At 52.8% G+C, this 25,000-nt stretch overlaps 1 protein-coding gene across 2 annotated transcripts in view; it reads right to left on the bottom strand.

The window, feature by feature from the left end:
• The window catches only part of LOC106595044 (conserved oligomeric Golgi complex subunit 1), a 61,974-nt gene that overhangs the window by 13,741 nt on the left and 23,233 nt on the right, over positions 1-25,000 (bottom strand). For both annotated transcript variants that reach the window (XM_045719583.1, XM_045719582.1), the window contains exon 11: positions 22,209-22,370. In XM_045719583.1, the coding sequence (XP_045575539.1) occupies positions 22,209-22,370 (162 nt within the window). The remainder of the gene's footprint in view (positions 1-22,208; positions 22,371-25,000) is intronic.

Here is a 25,000-nt window from a genome sequence, read left to right as displayed (position 1 = left end):
CCTTGTCCTGCGCTGTGTGTGTGTGTGTTACCATGTCCTGCGCTGTGTGTGTGTGTGTTACCTTGTCCTGCGCTGTGTGTGTGTGTGTGTTACCTTGTCCTGCGCTGTGTGTGTGTGTGTGTGTGTGTGTGTGTGTTACCTTGTCCTGCGCTGTGTGTGTGTGTGTGTGTTACCTTGTCCTGCGCTGTGTGTGTGTGTGTGTTACCATGTCCTGCGCTGTGTGTGTGTGTGTTACCTTGTCCTGCGCTGTGTGTGTGTGTGTGTGTTACCTTGTCCTGCGCTGTGTGTGTGTGTGTGTGTGTTACCTTGTCCTGCGCTGTGTGTGTGTGTGTGTGTTACCTTGTCCTGCGCTGTGTGTGTGTGTGTGTGTTACCTTGTCCTGCGCTGTGTGTGTGTGTGTGTGTGTGTGTGTTACCTTGTCCTGCGCTGTGTGTGTGTGTGTTACCTTGTCCTGCGCTGTGTGTGTGTTACCTTGTCCTGCGCTGTGTGTGTGTTACCTTGTCCTGCGCTGTGTGTGTGTGTGTGTATTACCTTGTCCTGCGCTGTGTGTGTGTGTGTGTATTACCTTGTCCTGCGCTGTGTGTGTGTGTGTGTGTTACCTTGTCCTGCGCTGTGTGTGTGTGTGTTACCTTGTCCTGCACTGTGTGTGTGTGTGTGTGTTACCTTGTCCTGCGCTGTGTGTGTGTGTGTTACCTTGTCCTGCGCTGTGTGTGTGTGTGTTACCTTGTCCTGCGCTGTGTGTGTGTGTGTGTGTGTGTGTGTTACCTTGTCCTGCGCTGTGTGTGTGTGTGTGTGTGTGTGTTACCTTGTCCTGCGCGTGTGTGTGTTACCATGTCCTGCGCTGTGTGTGTGTGTGTGTTACCTTGTCCTGCGCTGTGTGTGTGTGTGTGTGTGTGTGTGTGTGTGTGTGTGTGTGTGTGTTACCTTGTCCTGCGCTGTGTGTGTGTGTGTTACCTTGTCCTGCGCTGTGTGTGTGTGTGTTACCTTGTCCTGCGCTGTGTGTGTGTGTGTTACCTTGTCCTGCGCTGTGTGTGTGTGTGTGTGTGTGTTACCTTGTCCTGCGCTGTGTGTGTGTGTGTGTGTTACCATGTCCTGCGCTGTGTGTGTGTGTGTTACCTTGTCCTGCGCTGTGTGTGTGTGTGTTACCTTGTCCTGCGCTGTGTGTGTGTGTGTGTTACCTTGTCCTGCGCTGTGTGTGTGTGTGTGTTACCTTGTCCTGTGCTGTGTGTGTGTGTGTGTGTGTTACCTTGTCCTGCGCTGTGTGTGTGTGTGTTACCTTGTCCTGCGCTGTGTGTGTGTGTGTTACCTTGTCCTGCGCTGTGTGTGTGTGTGTGTTACCTTGTCCTGCGCTGTGTGTGTGTGTGTTACCATGTCCTGCGCTGTGTGTGTGAGTGTTACCTTGTCCTGCGCTGTGTGTGTGGTGTTACCTTGTCCTGCGCTGTGTGTGTGTGTGTGTTACCTTGTCCTGCGCTGTGTGTGTGTGTGTGTGTGTTACCTTGTCCTGCGCTGTGTGTGTGTTACCTTGTCCTGCGCTGTGTGTGTGTTACCTTGTCCTGCGCTGTGTGTGTGTTACCTTGTCCTGCGCTGTGTGTGTGTGTGTGTGTGTGTGTGTGTGTGTGTGTGTGTTACCTTGTCATGCGCTGTGTGTGTGTTACCATGTCCTGCGCTGTGTGTGTGTGTGTTACCTTGTCCTGCGCTGTGTGTGTGTGTGTTACCATGTCCTGCGCTGTGTGTGTGTGTGTTACCATGTCCTGCACTGTGTGTGTGTGTGTTACCTTGTCCTGCGCTGTGTGTGTGTGTGTGTGTGTTACCTTGTCCTGCACTGTGTGTGTGTGTGTGTGTTACCTTGTCCTGCGCTGTGTGTGTGTGTGTGTGTTACCTTGTCCTGCGCTGTGTGTGTGTGTGTGTGTTACCTTGTCCTGCGCTGTGTGTGTGTGTTACCTTGTCCTGCGCTGTGTGTGTGTGTGTTACCTTGTCCTGCGCTGTGTGTGTGTGTGTGTGTTACCTTGTCCTGCGCTGTGTGTGTGTGTGTGTGTGTGTGTGTGTTACCTTGTCCTGCGCTGTGTGTGTGTGTGTTACCTTGTCCTGCGCTGTGTGTGTGTGTGTTACCTTGTCCTGCGCTGTGTGTGTGTTACCTTGTCCTGCGCTGTGTGTGTGTGTGTGTGTGTGTGTTACCTTGTCCTGCGCTGTGTGTGTGTGTGTGTGTTACCATGTCCTGCGCTGTGTGTGTGTGTGTTACCTTGTCCTGCGCTGTGTGTGTGTGTGTGTGTGTGTTACCTTGTCCTGCGCTGTGTGTGTGTGTGTGTTACCTTGTCCTGCGCTGTGTGTGTGTGTGTGTGTGTGTGTGTGTTACCTTGTCCTGCGCTGTGTGTGTGTGTTACCTTGTCCTGCGCTGTGTGTGTGTGTTACCTTGTCCTGCGCTGTGTGTGTGTGTGTGTGTGTGTGTGTTACCTTGTCCTGCGCTGTGTGTGTGTGTGTGTGTGTTACCATGTCCTGCGCTGTGTGTGTGTGTGTTACCTTGTCCTGCGCTGTGTGTGTGTGTGTGTGTTACCTTGTCCTGCGCTGTGTGTGTGTGTGTTACCTTGTCCTGCGCTGTGTGTGTGTGTGTGTGTGTTACCTTGTCCTGCGCTGTGTGTGTGTGTGTGTGTGTTACCTTGTCCTGCGCTGTGTGTGTGTGTGTGTGTGTTACCTTGTCCTGCGCTGTGTGTGTGTGTGTTACCATGTCCTGCGCTGTGTGTGTGTGTTACCTTGTCCTGCGCTGTGTGTGTGTGTGTGTTACCTTGTCCTGCGCTGTGTGTGTGTGTGTGTGTGTGTGTGTTACCTTGTCCTGCGCTGTGTGTGTGTGTGTGTGTTACCTTGTCCTGCGCTGTGTGTGTGTGTGTTACCATGTCCTGCGCTGTGTGTGTGTGTGTTACCTTGTCCTGCGCTGTGTGTGTGTGTGTGTGTTACCTTGTCCTGCGCTGTGTGTGTGTGTGTGTGTGTTACCTTGTCCTGCGCTGTGTGTGTGTGTGTTACCTTGTCCTGCGCTGTGTGTGTGTGTGTGTGTTACCTTGTCCTGCGCTGTGTGTGTGTGTGTGTGTTACCTTGTCCTGCGCTGTGTGTGTGTGTGTGTGTGTGTGTGTGTGTTACCTTGTCCTGCGCTGTGTGTGTGTGTGTGTTACCTTGTCCTGCGCTGTGTGTGTGTGTTACCTTGTCCTGCGCTGTGTGTGTGTTACCTTGTCCTGCGCTGTGTGTGTGTGTGTGTGTGTGTGTGTTACCTTGTCCTGCGCTGTGTGTGTGTGTGTGTGTTACCATGTCCTGCGCTTGTGTGTGTGTGTGTTACCTTGTCCTGCGCTGTGTGTGTGTGTGTGTGTGTGTGTGTTACCTTGTCCTGCGCTGTGTGTGTGTGTGTTACCTTGTCCTGCGCTGTGTGTGTGTGTGTGTGTGTGTTACCTTGTCCTGCGCTGTGTGTGTGTGTTACCTTGTCCTGCGCTGTGTGTGTGTGTTACCTTGTCCTGCGCTGTGTGTGTGTGTGTGTGTGTGTGTGTGTGTGTGTGTTACCTTGTCCTGCGCTGTGTGTGTGTGTGTGTGTGTTACCATGTCCTGCGCTGTGTGTGTGTGTGTTACCTTGTCCTGCGCTGTGTGTGTGTGTGTGTGTTACCTTGTCCTGCGCTGTGTGTGTGTGTGTTACCTTGTCCTGCGCTGTGTGTGTGTGTGTGTGTTACCTTGTCCTGCGCTGTGTGTGTGTGTGTGTGTGTTACCTTGTCCTGCGCTTGTGTGTGTGTGTGTGTGTGTGTTACCTTGTCCTGCGCTGTGTGTGTGTGTGTTACCATGTCCTGCGCTGTGTGTGTGTGTGTTACCTTGTCCTGCGCTGTGTGTGTGCGTGTGTTACCTTGTCCTGCGCTGTGTGTGTGTGTGTGTGTGTGTGTGTGTGTTACCTTGTCCTGCGCTGTGTGTGTGTGTGTGTGTTACCTTGTCCTGCGCTGTGTGTGTGTGTGTTACCATGTCCTGCGCTGTGTGTGTGTGTGTTACCTTGTCCTGCGCTGTGTGTGTGTGTGTGTGTTACCTTGTCCTGCGCTGTGTGTGTGTGTGTGTGTGTTACCTTGTCCTGCGCTGTGTGTGTGTGTGTGTGTTACCTTGTCCTGCGCTGTGTGTGTGTGTGTGTGTTACCTTGTCCTGCGCTGTGTGTGTGTGTGTGTGTGTGTGTTACCTTGTCCTGCGCTGTGTGTGTGTGTGTTACCTTGTCCTGCGCTGTGTGTGTGTTACCTTGTCCTGCGCTGTGTGTGTGTTACCTTGTCCTGCGCTGTGTGTGTGTGTGTGTATTACCTTGTCCTGCGCTGTGTGTGTGTGTGTGTATTACCTTGTCCTGCGCTGTGTGTGTGTGTGTGTATTACCTTGTCCTGCGCTGTGTGTGTGTGTGTTACCTTGTCCTGCACTGTGTGTGTGTGTGTGTGTTACCTTGTCCTGCGCTGTGTGTGTGTGTGTTACCTTGTCCTGCGCTGTGTGTGTGTGTGTTACCTTGTCCTGCGCTGTGTGTGTGTGTGTGTGTGTGTGTGTTACCTTGTCCTGCGCTGTGTGTGTGTGTGTGTGTGTTACCTTGTCCTGCGCTGTGTGTGTTACCATGTCCTGCGCTGTGTGTGTGTGTGTGTTACCTTGTCCTGCGCTGTGTGTGTGTGTGTGTGTGTGTGTGTGTGTGTGTGTGTGTGTGTTACCTTGTCCTGCGCTGTGTGTGTGTGCGTTACCTTGTCCTGCGCTGTGTGTGTGTGTGTTACCTTGTCCTGCGCTGTGTGTGTGTGTGTTACCTTGTCCTGCGCTGTGTGTGTGTGTGTGTGTGTGTTACCTTGTCCTGCGCTGTGTGTGTGTGTGTGTTACCATGTCCTGCGCTGTGTGTGTGTGTGTTACCTTGTCCTGCGCTGTGTGTGTGTGTGTTACCTTGTCCTGCGCTGTGTGTGTGTGTGTGTTACCTTGTCCTGCGCTGTGTGTGTGTGTGTGTGTTACCTTGTCCTGTGCTGTGTGTGTGTGTGTGTGTGTGTTACCTTGTCCTGCGCTGTGTGTGTGTGTGTTACCTTGTCCTGCGCTGTGTGTGTGTGTGTTACCTTGTCCTGCGCTGTGTGTGTGTGTGTGTTACCTTGTCCTGCGCTGTGTGTGTGTGTGTTACCATGTCCTGCGCTGTGTGTGTGAGTGTTACCTTGTCCTGCGCTGTGTGTGTGAGTGTTACCTTGTCCTGCGCTGTGTGTGTGTGTGTGTTACCTTGTCCTGCGCTGTGTGTGTGTGTGTGTGTGTTACCTTGTCCTGCGCTGTGTGTGTGTTACCTTGTCCTGCGCTGTGTGTTTGTGTGTGTATTACCTTGTCCTGCGCTGTGTGTGTGTGTGTGTGTGTGTATTACCTTGTCCTGCGCTGTGTGTGTGTGTGTGTGTATTACCTTGTCCTGCGCTGTGTGTGTGTGTGTTACCTTGTCCTGCACTGTGTGTGTGTGTGTGTGTGTTACCTTGTCCTGCGCTGTGTGTGTGTGTGTTACCTTGTCCTGCACTGTGTGTGTGTGTGTGTGTGTGTTACCTTGCCCTGCGCTGTGTGTGTGTGTGTGTGTTACCTTGTCCTGCGCTGTGTGTGTGTGTGTTACCTTGTCCTGCGCTGTGTGTGTGTGTGTGTGTGTGTGTGTGTTACCATGTCCTGCGCTTTGTGTGTGTGTGTGTTACCTTGTCCTGCGCTGTGTGTGTGTGTGTGTTACCTTGTCCTGCGCTGTGTGTGTGTGTGTGTGTGTGTGTGTTACCTTGTCCTGCGCTGTGTGTGTGTGTGTGTTACCTTGTCCTGCGCTGTGTGTGTGTGTGTGTGTGTGTGTGTGTTACCTTGTCCTGCGCTTGTGTGTGTGTGTGTGTGTGTGTGTGTGTGTGTGTGTGTGTGTGTGTGTGTGTGTGTGTGTGTGTGTGTTACCATGTCCTGCGCTGTGTGTGTGTGTGTTACCTTGTCCTGCGCTGTGTGTGTGTGTGTGTGTGTGTTACCATGTCCTGCACTGTGTGTGTGTGTGTGTGTGTGTTACCATGTCCTTCGCTGTGTGTGTGTGTGTTACCTTGTCCTGCGCTGTGTGTGTGTGTGTGTTACCTTGTCCTGTGCTGTGTGTGTGTGTGTGTGTGTGTTACCTTGTCCTGCGCTGTGTGTGTGTGTGTGTGTGTGTGTGTGTGTGTGTGTGTGTGTGTGTGTGTTACCTTGTCCTGCGCTGTGTGTGTGTGTGTGTGTGTGTGTTACCATGTCCTGCACTGTGTGTGTGTGTGTGTGTGTTACCATGTCCTTCGCTGTGTGTGTGTGTGTTACCTTGTCCTGCGCTGTGTGTGTGTGTGTGTTACCTTGTCCTGCGCTGTGTGTGTGTGTGTGTGTTACCTTGTCCTGTGCTGTGTGTGTGTTACCTTGTCCTGCGCTGTGTGTGTGTGTGTTACCTTGTCCTGCACTGTGTGTGTGTGTGTGTGTGTTACCTTGTCCTGCGCTGTGTGTGTGTGTGTTACCTTGTCCTGCACTGTGTGTGTGTGTGTGTGTGTGTGTGTGTGTGTGTTACCTTGTCCTGCGCTGTGTGTGTGTGTGTTACCTTGTCCTGCACTGTGTGTGTGTGTGTGTGTTACCTTGTCCTGCGCTGTGTGTGTGTGTTACCTTGTCCTGCGCTGTGTGTGTGTGTGTTACCTTGTCCTGCGCTGTGTGTGTGTGTGTGTTACCTTGTCCTGCGCTGTGTGTGTGTGTGTGTGTGTTACCTTGTCCTGCGCTGTGTGTGTGTGTGTGTGTGTTACCTTGTCCTGCGCTGTGTGTGTGTGTGTGTGTTACCTTGTCCCTGCGCTGTGTGTGTGTGTGTGTGTGTGTTACGTTGTCCTGCGCTGTGTGTGTGTGTGTGTGTTACCTTGTCCTGCGCTGTGTGTGTGTGTGTATTACCTTGTCCTGCGCTGTGTGTGTGTGTGTGTGTTACCTTGTCCTGCGCTGTGTGTGTGTGTATTACCTTGTCCTGCACTGTGTGTGTGTGTATTACCTTGTCCTGCGCTGTGTGTGTGTGTGTTACCTTGTCCTGCGCTGTGTGTGTGTTACCTTGTCCTGCGCTGTGTGTGTGTGTGTGTTACCTTGTCCTGCACTGTGTGTGTGTGTGTGTGTGTTACCTTGTCCTGCGCTGTGTGTGTGTGTGTGTTACCTTGTCCTGCGCTGTGTGTGTGTGTGTTACCTTGTCCTGCACTGTGTGTGTGTGTGTGTGTGTGTTACCTTGTCCTGCGCTGTGTGTGTGTGTGTGTGTTACCTTGTCCTGCGCTGTGTGTGTGTGTGTGTTACCTTGTCCTGCACTGTGTGTGTGTGTGTGTTACCTTGTCCTGCGCTGTGTGTGTGTGTGTTACCTTGTCCTGCACTGTGTGTGTGTGTGTGTGTTACCTTGTCCTGCGCTGTGTGTGTGTGTGTTACCTTGTCCTGCGCTGTGTGTGTGTGTGTTACCTTGTCCTGCGCTGTGTGTGTGTGTGTGTGTGTTACCTTGTCCTGCGCTGTGTGTGTGTGTGTGTGTGTTACCTTGTCCTGCGCTGTGTGTGTGTGTGTGTGTTACCTTGTCCTGCGCTGTGTGTGTGTGTGTGTGTGTTACCTTGTCCTGCGCTGTGTGTGTGTGTGTGTGTGTGTGTTACCTTGTCCTGCGCTGTGTGTGTGTGTGTGTGTTACCTTGTCCTGCGCTGTGTGTGTGTGTGTGTATTACCTTGTCCTGCGCTGTGTGTGTGTGTGTGTGTTACCTTGTCCTGCGCTGTGTGTGTGTGTATTACCTTGTCCTGCACTGTGTGTGTGTGTATTACCTTGTCCTGCGCTGTGTGTGTGTGTGTTACCTTGTCCTGCGCTGTGTGTGTGTGTGTTACCTTGTCCTGCACTGTGTGTGTGTGTGTGTGTGTGTTACCTTGCCCTGCGCTGTGTGTGTGTGTGTGTTACCTTGTCCTGCGCTGTGTGTGTGTGTGTTACCTTGTCCTGCGCTGTGTGTGTGTGTGTGTTACCTTGTCCTGCGCTGTGTGTGTGTGTGTGTTACCTTGTCCTGCGCTGTGTGTGTGTGTGTGTGTGTTACCTTGTCCTGCGCTGTGTGTGTGTGTGTGTGTTACCTTGTCCTGCGCTGTGTGTGTGTGTGTGTGTGTGTGTTACCTTGTCCTGCGCTGTGTGTGTGTGTGTGTGTTACCTTGTCCTGCGCTGTGTGTGTGTGTGTATTACCTTGTCCTGCGCTGTGTGTGTGTGTGTGTGTTACCTTGTCCTGCGCTGTGTGTGTGTGTATTACCTTGTCCTGCACTGTGTGTGTGTGTATTACCTTGTCCTGCGCTGTGTGTGTGTGTGTTACCTTGTCCTGCGCTGTGTGTGTGTGTGTTACCTTGTCCTGCGCTGTGTGTGTGTTACCTTGTCCTGCGCTGTGTGTGTGTGTGTGTTACCTTGTCCTGCACTGTGTGTGTGTGTGTGTGTTACCTTGTCCTGCGCTGTGTGTGTGTGTGTGTTACCTTGTCCTGCGCTGTGTGTGTGTGTGTTACCTTGTCCTGCACTGTGTGTGTGTGTGTGTGTGTGTGTGTGTGTTACCTTGTCCTGCGCTGTGTGTGTGTGTGTGTGTTACCTTGTCCTGCGCTGTGTGTGTGTGTGTGTTACCTTGTCCTGCACTGTGTGTGTGTGTGTGTTACCTTGTCCTGCGCTGTGTGTGTGTGTGTTACCTTGTCCTGCACTGTGTGTGTGTGTGTGTGTGTTACCTTGTCCTGCGCTGTGTGTGTGTGTGTTACCTTGTCCTGCGCTGTGTGTGTGTGTGTTACCTTGTCCTGCACTTGTGTGTGTGTGTGTGTGTGTGTGTTACCTTGTCCTGCGCTGTGTGTGTGTGTGTGTGTTACCTTGTCCTGCGCTGTGTGTGTGTGTGTGTATTACCTTGTCCTGCGCTGTGTGTGTGTGTGTGTGTTACCTTGTCCTGCGCTGTGTGTGTGTGTATTACCTTGTCCTGCACTGTGTGTGTGTGTATTACCTTGTCCTGCGCTGTGTGTGTGTGTGTTACCTTGTCCTGCGCTGTGTGTGTGTGTGTTACCTTGTCCTGCACTGTGTGTGTGTGTGTGTGTGTGTTACCTTGCCCTGCGCTGTGTGTGTGTGTGTGTTACCTTGTCCTGCGCTGTGTGTGTGTGTGTTACCTTGTCCTGCGCTGTGTGTGTGTGTGTGTTACATTGTCCTGCGCTGTGTGTGTGTGTGTGTTACATTGTCCTGCGCTGTGTGTGTGTGTGTGTGTGTTACCTTGTCCTGCGCTGTGTGTGTGTGTTACCTTGTCCTGCGCTGTGTGTGTGTGTGTGTGTGTGTGTTACCTTGTCCTGCGCTGTGTGTGTGTGTGTGTGTTACCTTGTCCTGCGCTTGTGTGTGTGTGTGTATTACCTTGTCCTGCGCTGTGTGTGTGTGTGTGTGTTACCTTGTCCTGCGCTGTGTGTGTGTGTGTGTGTTACCTTGTCCTGCGCTGTGTGTGTGTGTATTACCTTGTCCTGCACTGTGTGTGTGTGTATTACCTTGTCCTGCGCTGTGTGTGTGTGTGTTACCTTGTCCTGCGCTGTGTGTGTGTGTGTTACCTTGTCCTGCGCTGTGTGTGTGTTACCTTGTCCTGCGCTGTGTGTGTGTGTGTGTTACCTTGTCCTGCACTGTGTGTGTGTGTGTGTTACCTTGTCCTGCGCTGTGTGTGTGTGTGTGTTACCTTGTCCTGCGCTGTGTGTGTGTGTGTTACCTTGTCCTGCACTGTGTGTGTGTGTGTGTGTGTGTGTGTGTGTGTGTGTTACCTTGTCCTGCGCTGTGTGTGTGTGTGTGTGTTACCTTGTCCTGCGCTGTGTGTGTGTGTGTGTTACCTTGTCCTGCACTGTGTGTGTGTGTGTGTTACCTTGTCCTGCGCTGTGTGTGTGTGTGTTACCTTGTCCTGCACTGTGTGTGTGTGTGTGTGTGTTACCTTGTCCTGCGCTGTGTGTGTGTGTGTTACCTTGTCCTGCGCTGTGTGTGTGTGTGTTACCTTGTCCTGCGCTGTGTGTGTGTGTGTGTGTGTGTTTGTGTTACCTTGTCCTGCGCTGTGTGTGTGTGTGTGTGTTACCTTGTCCTGCGCTGTGTGTGTGTGTGTGTGTTACCTTGTCCTGCGCTGTGTGTGTGTGTGTGTGTGTGTGTGTGTTACCTTGTCCTGCACTGTGTGTGTGTGTGTGTGTGTGTGTGTTACCTTGTCCTGCGCTTGTGTGTGTGTGTGTGTGTTACCTTGTCCTGCGCTGTGTGTGTGTGTGTGTATTACCTTGTCCTGCGCTGTGTGTGTGTGTGTGTGTTACCTTGTCCTGCGCTGTGTGTGTGTGTATTACCTTGTCCTGCACTGTGTGTGTGTGTATTACCTTGTCCTGCGCTGTGTGTGTGTGTGTTACCTTGTCCTGCGCTGTGTGTGTGTGTGTTACCTTGTCCTGCACTGTGTGTGTGTGTGTGTGTGTTACCTTGCCCTGCGCTGTGTGTGTGTGTGTGTTACCTTGTCCTGCGCTGTGTGTGTGTGTGTTACCTTGTCCTGCGCTGTGTGTGTGTGTGTGTGTTACCATGTCCTGCGCTGTGTGTGTGTGTGTGTTACCTTGTCCTGCGCTGTGTGTGTGTGTGTGTGTTACCTTGTCCTGCGCTGTGTGTGTGTGTGTGTGTGTGTGTGTGTGTGTGTGTGTGTGTGTGTGTGTTACCATGTCCTGCGCTGTGTGTGTGTGTGTTACCTTGTCCTGCGCTGTGTGTGTGTGTTACCATGTCCTGCACTGTGTGTGTGTGTGTGTGTGTGTGTGTTACCATGTCCTTCGCTGTGTGTGTGTGTTACCTTGTCCTGCGCTGTGTGTGTGTGTGTGTTACCTTGTCCTGTGCTGTGTGTGTGTGTGTTACCTTGTCCTGCACTGTGTGTGTGTGTGTGTTACCTTGTCCTGCGCTGTGTGTGTGTGTGTGTTACCTTGTCCTGCGCTGTGTGTGTGTTACCTTGTCCTGTGCTGTGTGTGTGTTACCTTGTCCTGCGCTGTGTGTGTGTGTGTGTGTGTGTTACCTTGTCCTGCGCTGTGTGTGTGTGTGTGTTACCTTGTCCTGCGCTGTGTGTGTGTGTGTTACCTTGTCCTGCGCTGTGTGTGTGTGTGTGTGTTACCTTGTCCTGCGCTGTGTGTGTGTGTGTGTGACCTTGTCCTGCGCTGTGTGTGTGTGTGTGTGTTACCATGTCCTGCGCTGTGTGTGTGTTACCTTGTCCTGCGCTGTGTGTGTGTGTTACCTTGTCCTGCGCTGTGTGTGTGTGTGTGTTACCATGTCCTGCGCTGTGTGTGTGTGTGTTACCTTGTCCTGCGCTGTGTGTGTGTGTGTTACCTTGTCCTGCGCCGTGTGTGTGTTACCTTGTCCTGCGCTGTGTGTGTGTTACCTTGTCCTGCGCTGTGTGTGTGTTACCTTGTCCTGCGCTGTGTGTGTGTGTGTGTGTTACCTTGTCCTGCGCTGTGTGTGTGTGTGTTACCATGTCCTGCGCTGTGTGTGTGTGTGTTACCATGTCCTGCGCTGTGTGTGTGTGTGTGTTACCTTGTCCTGCGCTGTGTGTGTGTGTGTTACCATGTCCTGCGCTGTGTGTGTGTGTGTTACCTTGTCCTGCGCTGTGTGTGTGTTACCTTGTCCTGCGCTGTGTGTGTGTGTGTGTGTGTTACCTTGTCCTGCGCTGTGTGTGTGTGTGTGTGTTACCATGTCCTGCGCTGTGTGTGTGTGTGTTACCTTGTCCTGCGCTGTGTGTGTGTTACCTTGTCCTGCGCTGTGTGTGTGTTACCTTGTCCTGCGCTGTGTGTGTGTGTGTGTGTTACCTTGTCCTGCGCTGTGTGTGTGTGTGTGTGTTACCTTGCCCTGCGCTGTGTGTGTGTGTGTGTGTGTTACCTTGTCCTGCGCTGTGTGTGTGTGTTACCTTGTCCTGCGCTGTGTGTGTGTGTGTTACCTTGTCCTGCGCTGTGTGTGTGTGTGTGTGTGTTACCTTGTCCTGCGCTGTGTGTGTGTGTGTGTGTTACCTTGTCCTGCACTGTGTGTGTGTGTGTGTGTTACCTTGTCCTGCGCTGTGTGTGTGTGTTACCTTGTCCTGCGCTGTGTGTGTGTGTGTTACCTTGTCCTGCGCTGTGTGTGTGTGTGTGTGTTACCTTGTCCTGCGCTGTGTGTGTGTTACCTTGTCCTGCGCTGTGTGTGTGTGTGTATTACCTTGTCCTGCGCTGTGTGTGTGTGTGTATTACCTTGTCCTGCGCTGTGTGTGTGTGTGTTACCTTGTCCTGCACTGTGTGTGTGTGTGTTACCTTGTCCTGCGCTGTGTGTGTGTGTGTTACCTTGTCCTGCACTGTGTGTGTGTGTGTGTGTGTTACCTTGTCCTGCGCTGTGTGTGTGTGTGTGTGTTACCTTGTCCTGCTCTGTGTGTGTGTGTGTTACCATGTCCTGCGCTGTGTGTGTGTGTGTGTTACCTTGTCCTGCGCTGTGTGTGTGTGTGTGTGTGTGTGTTACCTTGTCCTGCGCTGTGTGTGTGTGTGTGTGTTACCATGTCCTGCGCTGTGTGTGTGTGTGTTACCTTGTCCTGCGCTGTGTGTGTGTGTGTGTGTGTGTTACCATGTCCTGCACTGTGTGTGTGTGTGTGTGTGTGTGTGTGTGTTACCATGTCCTTCGCTGTGTGTGTGTGTGTTACCTTGTCCTGCGCTGTGTGTGTGTGTGTTACCTTGTCCTGTGCTGTGTGTGTGTGTGTGTGTTACCTTGTCCTGTGCTGTGTGTGTGTGTGTGTGTGTGTTACCTTGTCCTGCGCTGTGTGTGTGTGTTACCTTGTCCTGCGCTGTGTGTGTGTTACCTTGTCCCTGTGCTGTGTGTGTGTGTGTTACCTTGTCCTGCGCTGTGTGTGTGTTACCTTGTCCTGCGCTGTGTGTGTGTGTGTTACCTTGTCCTGCGCTGTGTGTGTGTGTGTGTTACCTTGTCCTGCGCTGTGTGTGTGTGTGTGTTACCTTGTCCTGCGCTGTGTGTGTGTGTGTGTTACCTTGTCCTGCGCTGTGTGTGTGTGTGTTACCTTGTCCTGCGCTGTGTGTGTGTGTGTGTGTTACCTTGTCCTGCGCTGTGTGTGTGTGTGTGTGTTACCTTGTCCTGCGCTGTGTGTGTGTGTGTGTGTTACCTTGTCCTGCGCTGTGTGTGTGTGTGTTACCTTGTCCTGCGCTGTGTGTGTGTGTGTGTTACCTTGTCCTGCGCTGTGTGTGTGTGTGTGTGTTACCTTGTCCTGCGCTGTGTGTGTGTGTGTGTGTTACCTTGTCCTGCGCTGTGTGTGTGTGTGACCTTGTCCTGCGCTGTGCGTGTGTGTTACCTTGTCCTGCGCTGTGTGTGTGTGTGTGTGTTACCTTGTCCTGCGCTGTGTGTGTGTGTGTGTGTTACCTTGTCCTGCGCTGTGTGTGTGTGTGTTACCTTGTCCTGCACTGTGTGTGTGTGTGTGTGTGTGTGTTACCTTGTCCTGCGCTGTGTGTGTGTGTGTTACCTTGTCCTGCACTGTGTGTGTGTGTGTGTGTGTGTGTTACCTTGCCCTGCGCTGTGTGTGTGTGTGTGTGTTACCTTGTCCTGCGCTGTGTGTGTGTGTGTTACCTTGTCCTGCGCTGTGTGTGTGTGTGTGTGTGTGTGTGTGTTACCATGTCCTGCGCTTTGTGTGTGTGTGTGTTACCTTGTCCTGCGCTGTGTGTGTGTGTGTGTTACCTTGTCCTGCGCTGTGTGTGTGTGTGTGTGTGTTACCATGTCCTGCGCTGTGTGTGTGTGTGTGTTACCTTGTCCTGCGCTGTGTGTGTGTGTGTGTGTGTGTGTGTGTTACCTTGTCCTGCGCTGTGTGTGTGTGTGTGTGTGTGTGTGTGTGTGTGTGTGTGTGTGTGTGTGTGTGTGTGTTACCATGTCCTGCGCTGTGTGTGTGTGTGTTACCTTGTCCTGCGCTGTGTGTGTGTGTGTGTGTGTGTTACCATGTCCTGCACTGTGTGTGTGTGTGTGTGTGTTACCATGTCCTTCGCTGTGTGTGTGTGTGTTACCTTGTCCTGCGCTGTGTGTGTGTGTGTGTTACCTTGTCCTGTGCTGTGTGTGTGTGTGTGTGTGTGTTACCTTGTCCTGCGCTGTGTGTGTGTGTGTGTGTGTGTGTGTGTGTGTGTGTGTGTGTGTGTGTGTGTTACCTTGTCCTGCGCTGTGTGTGTGTGTGTGTGTGTGTGTTACCATGTCCTGCACTGTGTGTGTGTGTGTGTGTGTTACCATGTCCTTCGCTGTGTGTGTGTGTGTTACCTTGTCCTGCGCTGTGTGTGTGTGTGTGTTACCTTGTCCTGCGCTGTGTGTGTGTGTGTGTGTTACCTTGTCCTGTGCTGTGTGTGTGTTACCTTGTCCTGCGCTGTGTGTGTGTGTGTTACCTTGTCCTGCACTGTGTGTGTGTGTGTGTGTGTTACCTTGTCCTGCGCTGTGTGTGTGTGTGTTACCTTGTCCTGCACTGTGTGTGTGTGTGTGTGTGTGTGTGTGTGTGTGTTACCTTGTCCTGCGCTGTGTGTGTGTGTGTTACCTTGTCCTGCACTGTGTGTGTGTGTGTGTGTTACCTTGTCCTGCGCTGTGTGTGTGTGTTACCTTGTCCTGCGCTGTGTGTGTGTGTGTTACCTTGTCCTGCGCTGTGTGTGTGTGTGTGTTACCTTGTCCTGCGCTGTGTGTGTGTGTGTGTGTGTTACCTTGTCCTGCGCTGTGTGTGTGTGTGTGTGTGTTACCTTGTCCTGCGCTGTGTGTGTGTGTGTGTGTTACCTTGTCCTGCGCTGTGTGTGTGTGTGTGTGTGTGTGTTACGTTGTCCTGCGCTGTGTGTGTGTGTGTGTGTTACCTTGTCCTGCGCTGTGTGTGTGTGTGTATTACCTTGTCCTGCGCTGTGTGTGTGTGTGTGTGTTACCTTGTCCTGCGCTGTGTGTGTGTGTATTACCTTGTCCTGCACTGTGTGTGTGTGTATTACCTTGTCCTGCGCTGTGTGTGTGTGTGTTACCTTGTCCTGCGCTGTGTGTGTGTTACCTTGTCCTGCGCTGTGTGTGTGTGTGTGTTACCTTGTCCTGCACTGTGTGTGTGTGTTACCTTGTCCTGCGCTGTGTGTGTGTGTGTGTTACCTTGTCCTGCGCTGTGTGTGTGTGTGTTACCTTGTCCTGCACTGTGTGTGTGTGTGTGTGTGTGTTACCTTGTCCTGCGCTGTGTGTGTGTGTGTGTGTTACCTTGTCCTGCGCTGTGTGTGTGTGTGTGTTACCTTGTCCTGCACTGTGTGTGTGTGTGTGTTACCTTGTCCTGCGCTGTGTGTGTGTGTGTTACCTTGTCCTGCACTGTGTGTGTGTGTGTGTGTTACCTTGTCCTGCGCTGTGTGTGTGTGTGTTACCTTGTCCTGCGCTGTGTGTGTGTGTGTTACCTTGTCCTGCGCTGTGTGTGTGTGTGTGTGTTACCTTGTCCTGCGCTGTGTGTGTGTGTGTGTGTGTTACCTTGTCCTGCGCTGTGTGTGTGTGTGTGTGTTACCTTGTCCTGCGCTGTGTGTGTGTGTGTGTGTGTTACCTTGTCCTGCGCTGTGTGTGTGTGTGTGTGTGTGTGTTACCTTGTCCTGCGCTGTGTGTGTGTGTGTGTGTTACCTTGTCCTGCGCTGTGTGTGTGTGTGTGTATTACCTTGTCCTGCGCTGTGTGTGTGTGTGTGTGTTACCTTGTCCTGCGCTGTGTGTGTGTGTATTACCTTGTCCTGCACTGTGTGTGTGTGTATTACCTTGTCCTGCGCTGTGTGTGTGTGTGTTACCTTGTCCTGCGCTGTGTGTGTGTGTGTTACCTTGTCCTGCACTGTGTGTGTGTGTGTGTGTGTGTTACCTTGCCCTGCGCTGTGTGTGTGTGTGTGTTACCTTGTCCTGCGCTGTGTGTGTGTGTGTTACCTTGTCCTGCGCTGTGTGTGTGTGTGTGTTACCTTGTCCTGCGCTGTGTGTGTGTGTGTGTTACCTTGTCCTGCGCTGTGTGTGTGTGTGTGTGTGTTACCTTGTCCTGCGCTGTGTGTGTGTGTGTGTGTTACCTTGTCCTGCGCTGTGTGTGTGTGTGTGTGTGTGTGTTACCTTGTCCTGCGCTGTGTGTGTGTGTGTGTGTTACCTTGTCCTGCGCTGTGTGTGTGTGTGTATTACCTTGTCCTGCGCTGTGTGTGTGTGTGTGTGTTACCTTGTCCTGCGCTGTGTGTGTGTGTATTACCTTGTCCTGCGCTGTGTGTGTGTGTGTATTACCTTGTCCTGCGCTGTGTGTGTGTGTGTTACCTTGTCCTGCGCTGTGTGTGTGTGTGTTACCTTGTCCTGCGCTGTGTGTGTGTGTTACCTTGTCCTGCGCTTGTGTGTGTGTGTGTGTTACCTTGTCCTGCACTGTGTGTGTGTGTGTGTGTGTGTTACCTTGTCCTGCGCGTGTGTGTGTGTGTGTTACCTTGTCCTGCGCTGTGTGTGTGTGTGTTACCTTGTCCTGCACTGTGTGTGTGTGTGTGTAGGTGTGTGTGTGTGTGTGTTACCTTGTCCTGCGCTGTGTGTGTGTGTGTGTTACCTTGTCCTGCACTGTGTGTGTGTGTGTGTTACCTTGTCCTGCGCTGTGTGTGTGTGTGTGTTACCTTGTCCTGCGCTGTGTGTGTGTGTGTGTGTTACCTTGTCCTGCGCTGTGTGTGTGTGTGTTACCTTGTCCTGCGCTGTGTGTGTGTGTGTGTTACCTTGTCCTGCGCTGTGTGTGTGTGTGTGTGTGTGTGTGTTACCTTGTCCTGCGCTGTGTGTGTGTGTGTGTGTTACCTTGTCCTGCGCTGTGTGTGTGTGTGTGTTTACCTTGTCCTGCGCGTGTGTGTGTGTGTGTGTGTTACCTTGTCCTGCGCGTGTGTGTGTGTGTGTTACCTTGTCCTGCGCTGTGTGTGTGTGTATTTACCTTGTCCTGCGCTGTGTGTGTGTGTGTTACCTTGTCCTGCGCTGTGTGTGTGTGTGTTACCTTGTCCTGCGCTGTGTGTGTGTGTGTGTGTGTTACCTTGCCCTGCGCTGTGTGTGTGTGTGTGTGTTACCTTGTCCTGCGCTGTGTGTGTGTGTGTTACCTTGTCCTGCGCTGTGTGTGTGTGTGTGTGTTACCTTGTCCTGCGCTGTGTGTGTGTGTGTGTTACCTTGTCCTGCGCTGTGTGTGTGTGTGTGTGTGTTACCTTGTCCTGCGCTGTGTGTGTGTGTGTGTGTTACCTTGTCCTGCGCTGTGTGTGTGTGTGTGTGTGTGTGTTACCTTGTCCTGCGCTGTGTGTGTGTGTGTGTGTTACCATGTCCTGCGCTGTGTGTGTGTGTGTTTACCTTGTCCTGCGCTGTGTGTGTGTGTGTGTTACCTTGTCCTGCGCTGTGTGTGTGTGTGTGTGTGTTACCTTGTCCTGCGCTGTGTGTGTGTGTGTGTTACCTTGTCCTGCGCTGTGTGTGTGTGTGTTACCTTGTCCTGCGCGTGTGTGTGTGTGTGTTACCTTGTCCTGCGCTGTGTGTGTGTGTGTGTTACCTTGTCCTGCGCGTGTGTGTGTGTTACCTTGTCCTGCGCTGTGTGTGTGTGTGTGTTACCTTGTCCTGCGCTGTGTGTGTGTGTGTGTTACCTTGTCCTGCGCTGTGTGTGTGTGTGTGTTACCTTGTCCTGCGCTGTGTGTGTGTGTGTTACCTTGTCCTGCGCTGTGTGTGTGTGTGTGTGTGTGTGTGTTACCTTGTCCTGCGCTGTGTGTGTGTGTGTGTGTTACCTTGTCCTGCGCTGTGTGTGTGTGTGTGTATTACCTTGTCCTGCGCTGTGTGTGTGTGTGTGTTACCTTGTCCTGCGCTGTGTGTGTGTGTGTTACCTTGTCCTGCACTGTGTGTGTGTGTGTGTGTTACCTTGTCCTGCGCTGTGTGTGTGTGTGTTACCTTGTCCTGCGCTGTGTGTGTGTGTGTTACCTTGTCCTGCGCTGTGTGTGTGTGTGTGTGTGTGTGTGTTACCTTGTCCTGCGCTGTGTGTGTGTGTGTGTGTTACCTTGTCCTGCGCTGGTGTGTGTGTGTGTGTGTTACCTTGTCCTGCGCTTGTGTGTGTGTGTGTGTGTGTGTGTGTGTGTTACCTTGTCCTGCGCTGTGTGTGTGTGTGTGTGTGTGACCTTGTCCTGCGCTGTGTGTGTGTGTTACCTTGTCCTGCGCTGTGTGTGTGTGTGTTACCTTGTCCTGCGCTGTGTGTGTGTGTGTGTGTTACCTTGTCCTGCGCTGTGTGTGTGTGTGTGTGTTACCATGTCCTGCGCGTGTGTGTGTGTGTGTTACCTTGTCCTGCGCTGTGTGTGTGTGTGTTACCTTGTCCTGCGCTGTGTGTGTGTGTGTTTACCTTGTCCTGCGCTGTGTGTGTGTGTGTGTGTGTGTGTGTGTGTGTGTTACCTTGTCCTGTGCTTGTGTGTGTGTGTGTGTTACCTTGTCCTGCGCTGTGTGTGTGTGTGTGTTACCTTGTCCTGCGCTGTGTGTGTGTGTGTGTTACCTTGTCCTGCGCTTGTGTGTGTGTGTGTTACCTTGTCCTGCGCTGTGTGTGTGTGTGTTACGTGTCGTGCGCTGTGTGTGTGTGTGTGTGTGTTACCTTGTCCTGCGCTGTGTGTGTGTGTTACCTTGTCCTGCGCTGTGTGTGTGTGTGTGTTACCTTGTCCTGTGCTGTGTGTGTGTGTGTTACCTTGTCCTGCGCGTGTGTGTGTGTGTGTTACCTTGTCCTGCGCTGTGTGTGTGTGTGTGTTACCTTGTCCTGCGCTGTGTGTGTGTTACCTTGTCCTGTGCTGTGTGTGTGTGTGTTACCTTGTCCTGCGCTGTGTGTGTGTGTGTGTGTGTGTTACCTTGTCCTGCGCTGTGTGTGTGTGTGTGTTACCTTGTCCTGCGCTGTGTGTGTGTGTGTTACCTTGTCCTGCGCTGTGTGTGTGTGTGTGTTACCTTGTCCTGCGCTGTGTGTGTGTGTGTGTGACCTTGTCCTGCGCTGTGTGTGTGTGTGTGTTACCTTGTCCTGCGCTGTGTGTGTGTGTACCTTGTCCTGCGCTTGTGTGTGTGTGTGTTACCTTGTCCTGCGCTGTGTGTGTGTGTGTTACCTTGTCCTGCGCTGTGTGTGTGTGTTACCTTGTCCTGCGCTGTGTGTGTGTGTGTGTTACCATGTCCTGCGCTGTGTGTGTGTGTGTTACCTTGTCCTGCGCTGTGTGTGTGTGTGTTACCTTGTCCTGCGCCTGTGTGTGTGTTACCTTGTCCTGCGCTGTGTGTGTGTTACCTTGTCCTGCGCTGTGTGTGTGTTACCTTGTCCTGCGCTGTGTGTGTGTGTGTGTTACCTTGTCCTGCGCTGTGTGTGTGTGTGTTACCATGTCCTGCGCTGTGTGTGTGTGTGTTACCATGTCCTGCGCTGTGTGTGTGTGTGTGTTACCTTGTCCTGCGCTGTGTGTGTGTGTGTTACCATGTCCTGCGCTGTGTGTGTGTGTGTTACCTTGTCCTGCGCTGTGTGTGTGTTACCTTGTCCTGCGCTTGTGTGTGTGTGTGTGTGTTACCTTGTCCTGCGCTGTGTGTGTGTGTGTGTGTTACCATGTCCTGCGCTGTGTGTGTGTGTGTTACCTTGTCCTGCGCTGTGTGTGTGTTACCTTGTCCTGCGCTGTGTGTGTGTTACCTTGTCCTGCGCTGTGTGTGTGTGTGTGTGTTACCTTGTCCTGCGCTGTGTGTGTGTGTGTGTGTTACCTTGCCCTGCGCTGTGTGTGTGTGTGTGTGTTACCTTGTCCTGCGCTGTGTGTGTGTGTTACCTTGTCCTGCGCTGTGTGTGTGTGTGTTACCTTGTCCTGCGCTGTTGTGTGTGTGTGTGTTACCTTGTCCTGCGCTGTGTGTGTGTGTGTGTGTTACCTTGTCCTGCACTGTGTGTGTGTGTGTGTGTTACCTTGTCCTGCGCTGTGTGTGTGTGTTACCTTGTCCTGCGCTGTGTGTGTGTGTGTTACCTTGTCCTGCGCTGTGTGTGTGTGTGTGTGTTACCTTGTCCTGCGCTGTGTGTGTGTTACCTTGTCCTGCGCTGTGTGTGTGTGTGTATTACCTTGTCCTGCGCTGTGTGTGTGTGTGTATTACCTTGTCCTGCGCTGTGTGTGTGTGTGTTACCTTGTCCTGCACTGTGTGTGTGTGTTACCTTGTCCTGCGCTGTGTGTGTGTGTGTTACCTTGTCCTGCACTGTGTGTGTGTGTGTGTGTGTTACCTTGTCCTGCGCTGTGTGTGTGTGTGTGTGTTACCTTGTCCTGCTCTGTGTGTGTGTGTGTTACCATGTCCTGCGCTGTGTGTGTGTGTGTGTTACCTTGTCCTGCGCGTGTGTGTGTGTGTGTGTGTGTGTTACCTTGTCCTGCGCTGTGTGTGTGTGTGTGTGTTACCATGTCCTGCGCTGTGTGTGTGTGTGTTACCTTGTCCTGCGCTGTGTGTGTGTGTGTGTGTGTGTTACCATGTCCTGCACTGTGTGTGTGTGTGTGTGTGTGTGTGTGTTACCATGTCCTTCGCTGTGTGTGTGTGTGTTACCTTGTCCTGCGCTGTGTGTGTGTGTGTTACCTTGTCCTGTGCTGTGTGTGTGTGTGTGTGTTACCTTGTCCTGTGCTGTGTGTGTGTGTGTGTGTGTGTTACCTTGTCCTGCGCTGTGTGTGTGTGTTACCTTGTCCTGCGCTGTGTGTGTGTTACCTTGTCCTGTGCTGTGTGTGTGTGTGTTACCTTGTCCTGCGCTGTGTGTGTGTGTGTTACCTTGTCCTGCGCTGTGTGTGTGTGTGTGTTACCTTGTCCTGCGCTGTGTGTGTGTGTGTGTTACCTTGTCCTGCGCTGTGTGTGTGTGTGTGTTACCTTGTCCTGCGCGTGTGTGTGTGTGTGTTACCTTGTCCTGCGCGTGTGTGTGTGTGTGTTACCTTGTCCTGCGCTGTGTGTGTGTGTGTGTGTTACCTTGTCCTGCGCTGTGTGTGTGTGTGTGTGTTACCTTGTCCTGCGCTGTGTGTGTGTGTGTGTGTGTTACCTTGTCCTGCGCTGTGTGTGTGTGTGTGTGTTACCTTGTCCTGCGCTGTGTGTGTGTGTGTGTTACCTTGTCCTGCGCTGTGTGTGTGTGTGTGTGTGTTACCTTGTCCTGCGCTGTGTGTGTGTGTGTGTGTTACCTTGTCCTGCGCTGTGCGTGTGTGTGACCTTGTCCTGCGCTGTGTGTGTGTGTGTGTTACCTTGTCCTGCGCTGTGTGTGTGTGTGTGTGTTACCTTGTCCTGCGCTGTGTGTGTGTGTGTGTGTTACCTTGTCCTGCGCTGTGTGTGTGTGTGTGTGTGTTACCTTGTCCTGCGCTGTGTGTGTGTGTGTGTGTGACCTTGTCCTGCGCTGTGCGTGTGTGTTACCTTGTCCTGCGCTGTGTGTGTGTGTGTGTGTTACCTTGTCCTGCGCTGTGTGTGTGTGTGTGTGTTACCTTGTCCTGCGCTGTGTGTGTGTGTGACCTTGTCCTGCGCGTGTGTGTGTGTGTGTGTGTGTGACCTTGTCCTGCGCTGTGTGTGTGTGTTACCTTGTCCTGCGCTGTGTGTGTGTGTGTGTGTGTGTTACCTTGTCCTGCGCTGTGTGTGTGTGTGTGTGACCTTGTCCTGCGCTGTGTGTGTGTGTGTGTGTGTTACCTTGTCCTGCGCTGTGTGTGTGTGTGTGTGACCTTGTCCTGTGCTGTGTGTGTGTTACCTTGTCCTGCGCTGTGTGTGTGTGTGTGTGTTACCTTGTCCTGCGCTGTGTGTGTGTGTGTGTGACCTTGTCCTGTGCTGTGTGTGTGTGTTACCTTGTCCTGCGCTGTGTGTGTGTGTGTTACCTTGTCCTGCGCTGTGTGTGTGTGTGTGTTACCATGTCCTGCGCTGTGTGTGTGTGTGTTACCTTGTCCTGCGCTTGTGTGTGTGTGTGTTACCTTGTCCTGCGCTTGTGTGTGTGTGTTACCTTGTCCTGCGCTGTGTGTGTGTGTGTGTGTTACCTTGTCCTGCGCTGTGTGTGTGTGTGTGTGTTACCTTGTCCTGCGCTGTGTGTGTGTGTGTTACCTTGTCCTGCGCTGTGTGTGTGTGTGTGTTACCATGTCCTGCGCTGTGTGTGTGTTACCTTGTCCTGCGCTGTGTGTGTGTGTGTGTGTTACCTTGTCCTGCGCTGTGTGTGTGTGTTACCTTGTCCTGCGCTGTGTGTGTGTGTGTGTGTGTTACCTTGTCCTGCGGGTGTGTGTGTGTGTGTGTGTGTGTGTGTGTGTGTGTGTGTGTGTGTGTGTTACCTTGTCCTGCGCTGTGTGTATGAGGTTCTGGTACTGGTGCAGCACCAGGTCCATGCAGCCTTGTTGTAACTCCTGTAGGGTGGGGCGGGGCACAGCATGACCCCCTACTCCATTCACCCCCACACACAGGTGGAACAGCAGAGACTGGACAAACCACGACGGCTATGGAGGGAGGGGGGAGAGGAGGGAGGGGGGAGAGAGAGGGAGGAGAGAGGGAGGAGGGGGGGAGCGAGAGAGGGAGGAGGGGGTGAGAGAGGTTTGGAGGGGGGAGGAAGGAGGGGGTGAGAGAGGGGGAGCGAGAGAGGGAGGAGGGGGAGCAAGAGAGGGAGGAGGGGGGTGAGAGAGGTTTGGAGGGGGGGAGGAAGGAGGGGGGTGAGAGAGGGGGAGGAGAGTGGGAGGAGGGGGGAGCGAGAGAGGGAGGAGGGGGGTGAGAGAGGTTTGGAGGGGGGAGGAAGGAGGGGGTGAGAGAGGGGGAGGAGAGTGGGAGGAAGGGGGGAGTGAGAGGGGAGGAGAGTGGGAGGAGGGGGAGTGAGAGGGGGAGGAGAGAGGGAGGAAGGGGGGAGTGAGAGGGGGAGGAGAGTGGGAGGAGGGGGGAGCGAGAGAGGGAGGAGGGGGGGAGAGAGGGAGGAGGGGGGTGAGAGAGGGAGGAGGGGGTGAGAGAGGGAGGGGGGGGTTAGAGAAAGAGTAGCAACTCAGTGTTCATTTTCTATTTGAAAATCCTTTCTCCTGTCTGTGAGACACTACTGGTCATGTCCTGCTGGTCCTTTCTCCTGTCTGAGACACTACTGGTCATGTCCTGCTGGTCCTTTCTCCTGTCTGTAGACACTACTGGTCATGTCCTGCTGGTCCTTTCTCCTGTCTGAGACACTACTGGTCATGTCCTGCTGGTCCTTTCTCCTGTCTGAGACACTACTGGTCATGTCCTGCTGGTCCTTTCTCCTGTCTGAGACACTACTGGTCATGTCCTGCTGGTCCTTTCTCCTGTCTGAGACACTACTGGTCATGTCCTGCTGGTCCTTTCTCCTGTCTGTGAGACACTACTGGTCATGTCCTGCTGGTCCTTTCTCCTGTCTGAGACACTACTGGTCATGTCCTGCTGGTCCTTTCTCCTGTCTGAGACACTACTGGTCATGTCCTGCTGGTCCTTTCTCCTGTCTGTAGACACTACTGGTCATGTCCTGCTGGTCCTTTCTCCTGTCTGAGACACTACTGGTCATGTCCTGCTGGTCCTTTCTCCTGTCTGAGACACTACTGGTCATGTCCTGCTGGTCCTTTCTCCTCTGTCTGAGACACTACTGGTCATGTCCTGCTGGTCCTTTCTCCTGTCTGAGACACTACTGGTCATGTCCTGCTGGTCCTTTCTCCTGTCTGAGACACTACTGGTCATGTCCTGCTGGTCCTTTCTCCTGTCTGAGACACTACTGGTCATGTCCTGCTGGTCCTTTCTCCTGTCTGAGACACTACTGGTCATGTCCTGCTGGTCCTTTCTCCTGTCTGAGACACTACTGGTCATGTCCTGCTGGTCCTTTCTCCTGTCTGTGAGACACTACTGGTCATGTCCTGCTGGTACTTTCTCCTGTCTGAGACACTACTGGTCATGTCCTGCTGGTCCTTTCTCCTGTCTGAGACACTACTGGTCATGTCCTGCTGGTCCTTTCTCCTGTCTGAGACACTACTGGTCATGTCCTGCTGGTCCTTTCTCCTGTCTGAGACACTACTGGTCATGTCCTGCTGGTCCTTTCTCCTGTCTGAGACACTACTGGTCATGTCCTGCTGGTCCTTTCTCCTGTCTTGAGACACTACTGGTCATGTCCTGCTGGTCCTTTCTCCTGTCTGAGACACTACTGGTCATGTCCTGCTGGTCCTTTCTCCTGTCTGAGACACTACTGGTCATGTCCTGCTGGTCCTTTCTCCTGTCTGAGACACTACTGGTCATGTCCTGCTGGTCCTTTCTCCTGTCTGAGACACTACTGGTCATGTCCTGCTGGTCCTTTCTCCTGTCTGAGACACTACTGGTCATGTCCTGCTGGTCCTTTCTCCTGTCTGAGACACTACTGGTCATGTCCTGCTGGTCCTTTCTCCTGTCTGAGACACTACTGGTCATGTCCTGCTGGTCCTTTCTCCTGTCTGAGACACTACTGGTCATGTCCTGCTGGTCCTTTCTCCTGTCTGAGACACTACTGGTCATGTCCTGCTGGTCCTTTCTCCTGTCTGAGACACTACTGGTCATGTCCTGCTGGTCCTTTCTCCTGTCTGAGACACTACTGGTCATGTCCTGCTGGTCCTTTCTCCTGTCTGAGACACTACTGGTCATGTCCTGCTGGTCCTTTCTCCTGTCTGAGACACTACTGGTCATGTCCTGCTGGTCCTTTCTCCTGTCTGAGACACTACTGGTCATGTCCTGCTGGTCCTTTCTCCTGTCTGAGACACTACTGGTCATGTCCTGCTGGTCCTTTCTCCTGTCTGAGACACTACTGGTCATGTCCTGCTGGTCCTTTCTCCTGTCTGAGACACTACTGGTCATGTCCTGCTGGTCCTTTCTCCTGTCTGAGACACTACTGGTCATGTCCTGCTGGTCCTTTCTCCTGTCTGAGACACTACTGGTCATGTCCTGCTGGTCCTTTCTCCTGTCTGAGACACTACTGGTCATGTCCTGCTGGTCCTTTCTCCTGTCTGAGACACTACTGGTCATGTCCTGCTGGTCCTTTCTCCTGTCTGAGACACTACTGGTCATGTCCTGCTGGTCCTTTCTCCTGTCTGAGACACTACTGGTCATGTCCTGCTGGTCCTTT

The sequence above is a fragment of the Salmo salar genome, chromosome ssa06, assembly GCF_905237065.1.
Source record: "Salmo salar chromosome ssa06, Ssal_v3.1, whole genome shotgun sequence".
NCBI lineage: Eukaryota > Metazoa > Chordata > Actinopteri > Salmoniformes > Salmonidae > Salmo > Salmo salar.
Note: the sequence above shows the minus strand (reverse complement) of the source record. Positions and strands in the feature narration are given on the sequence as shown.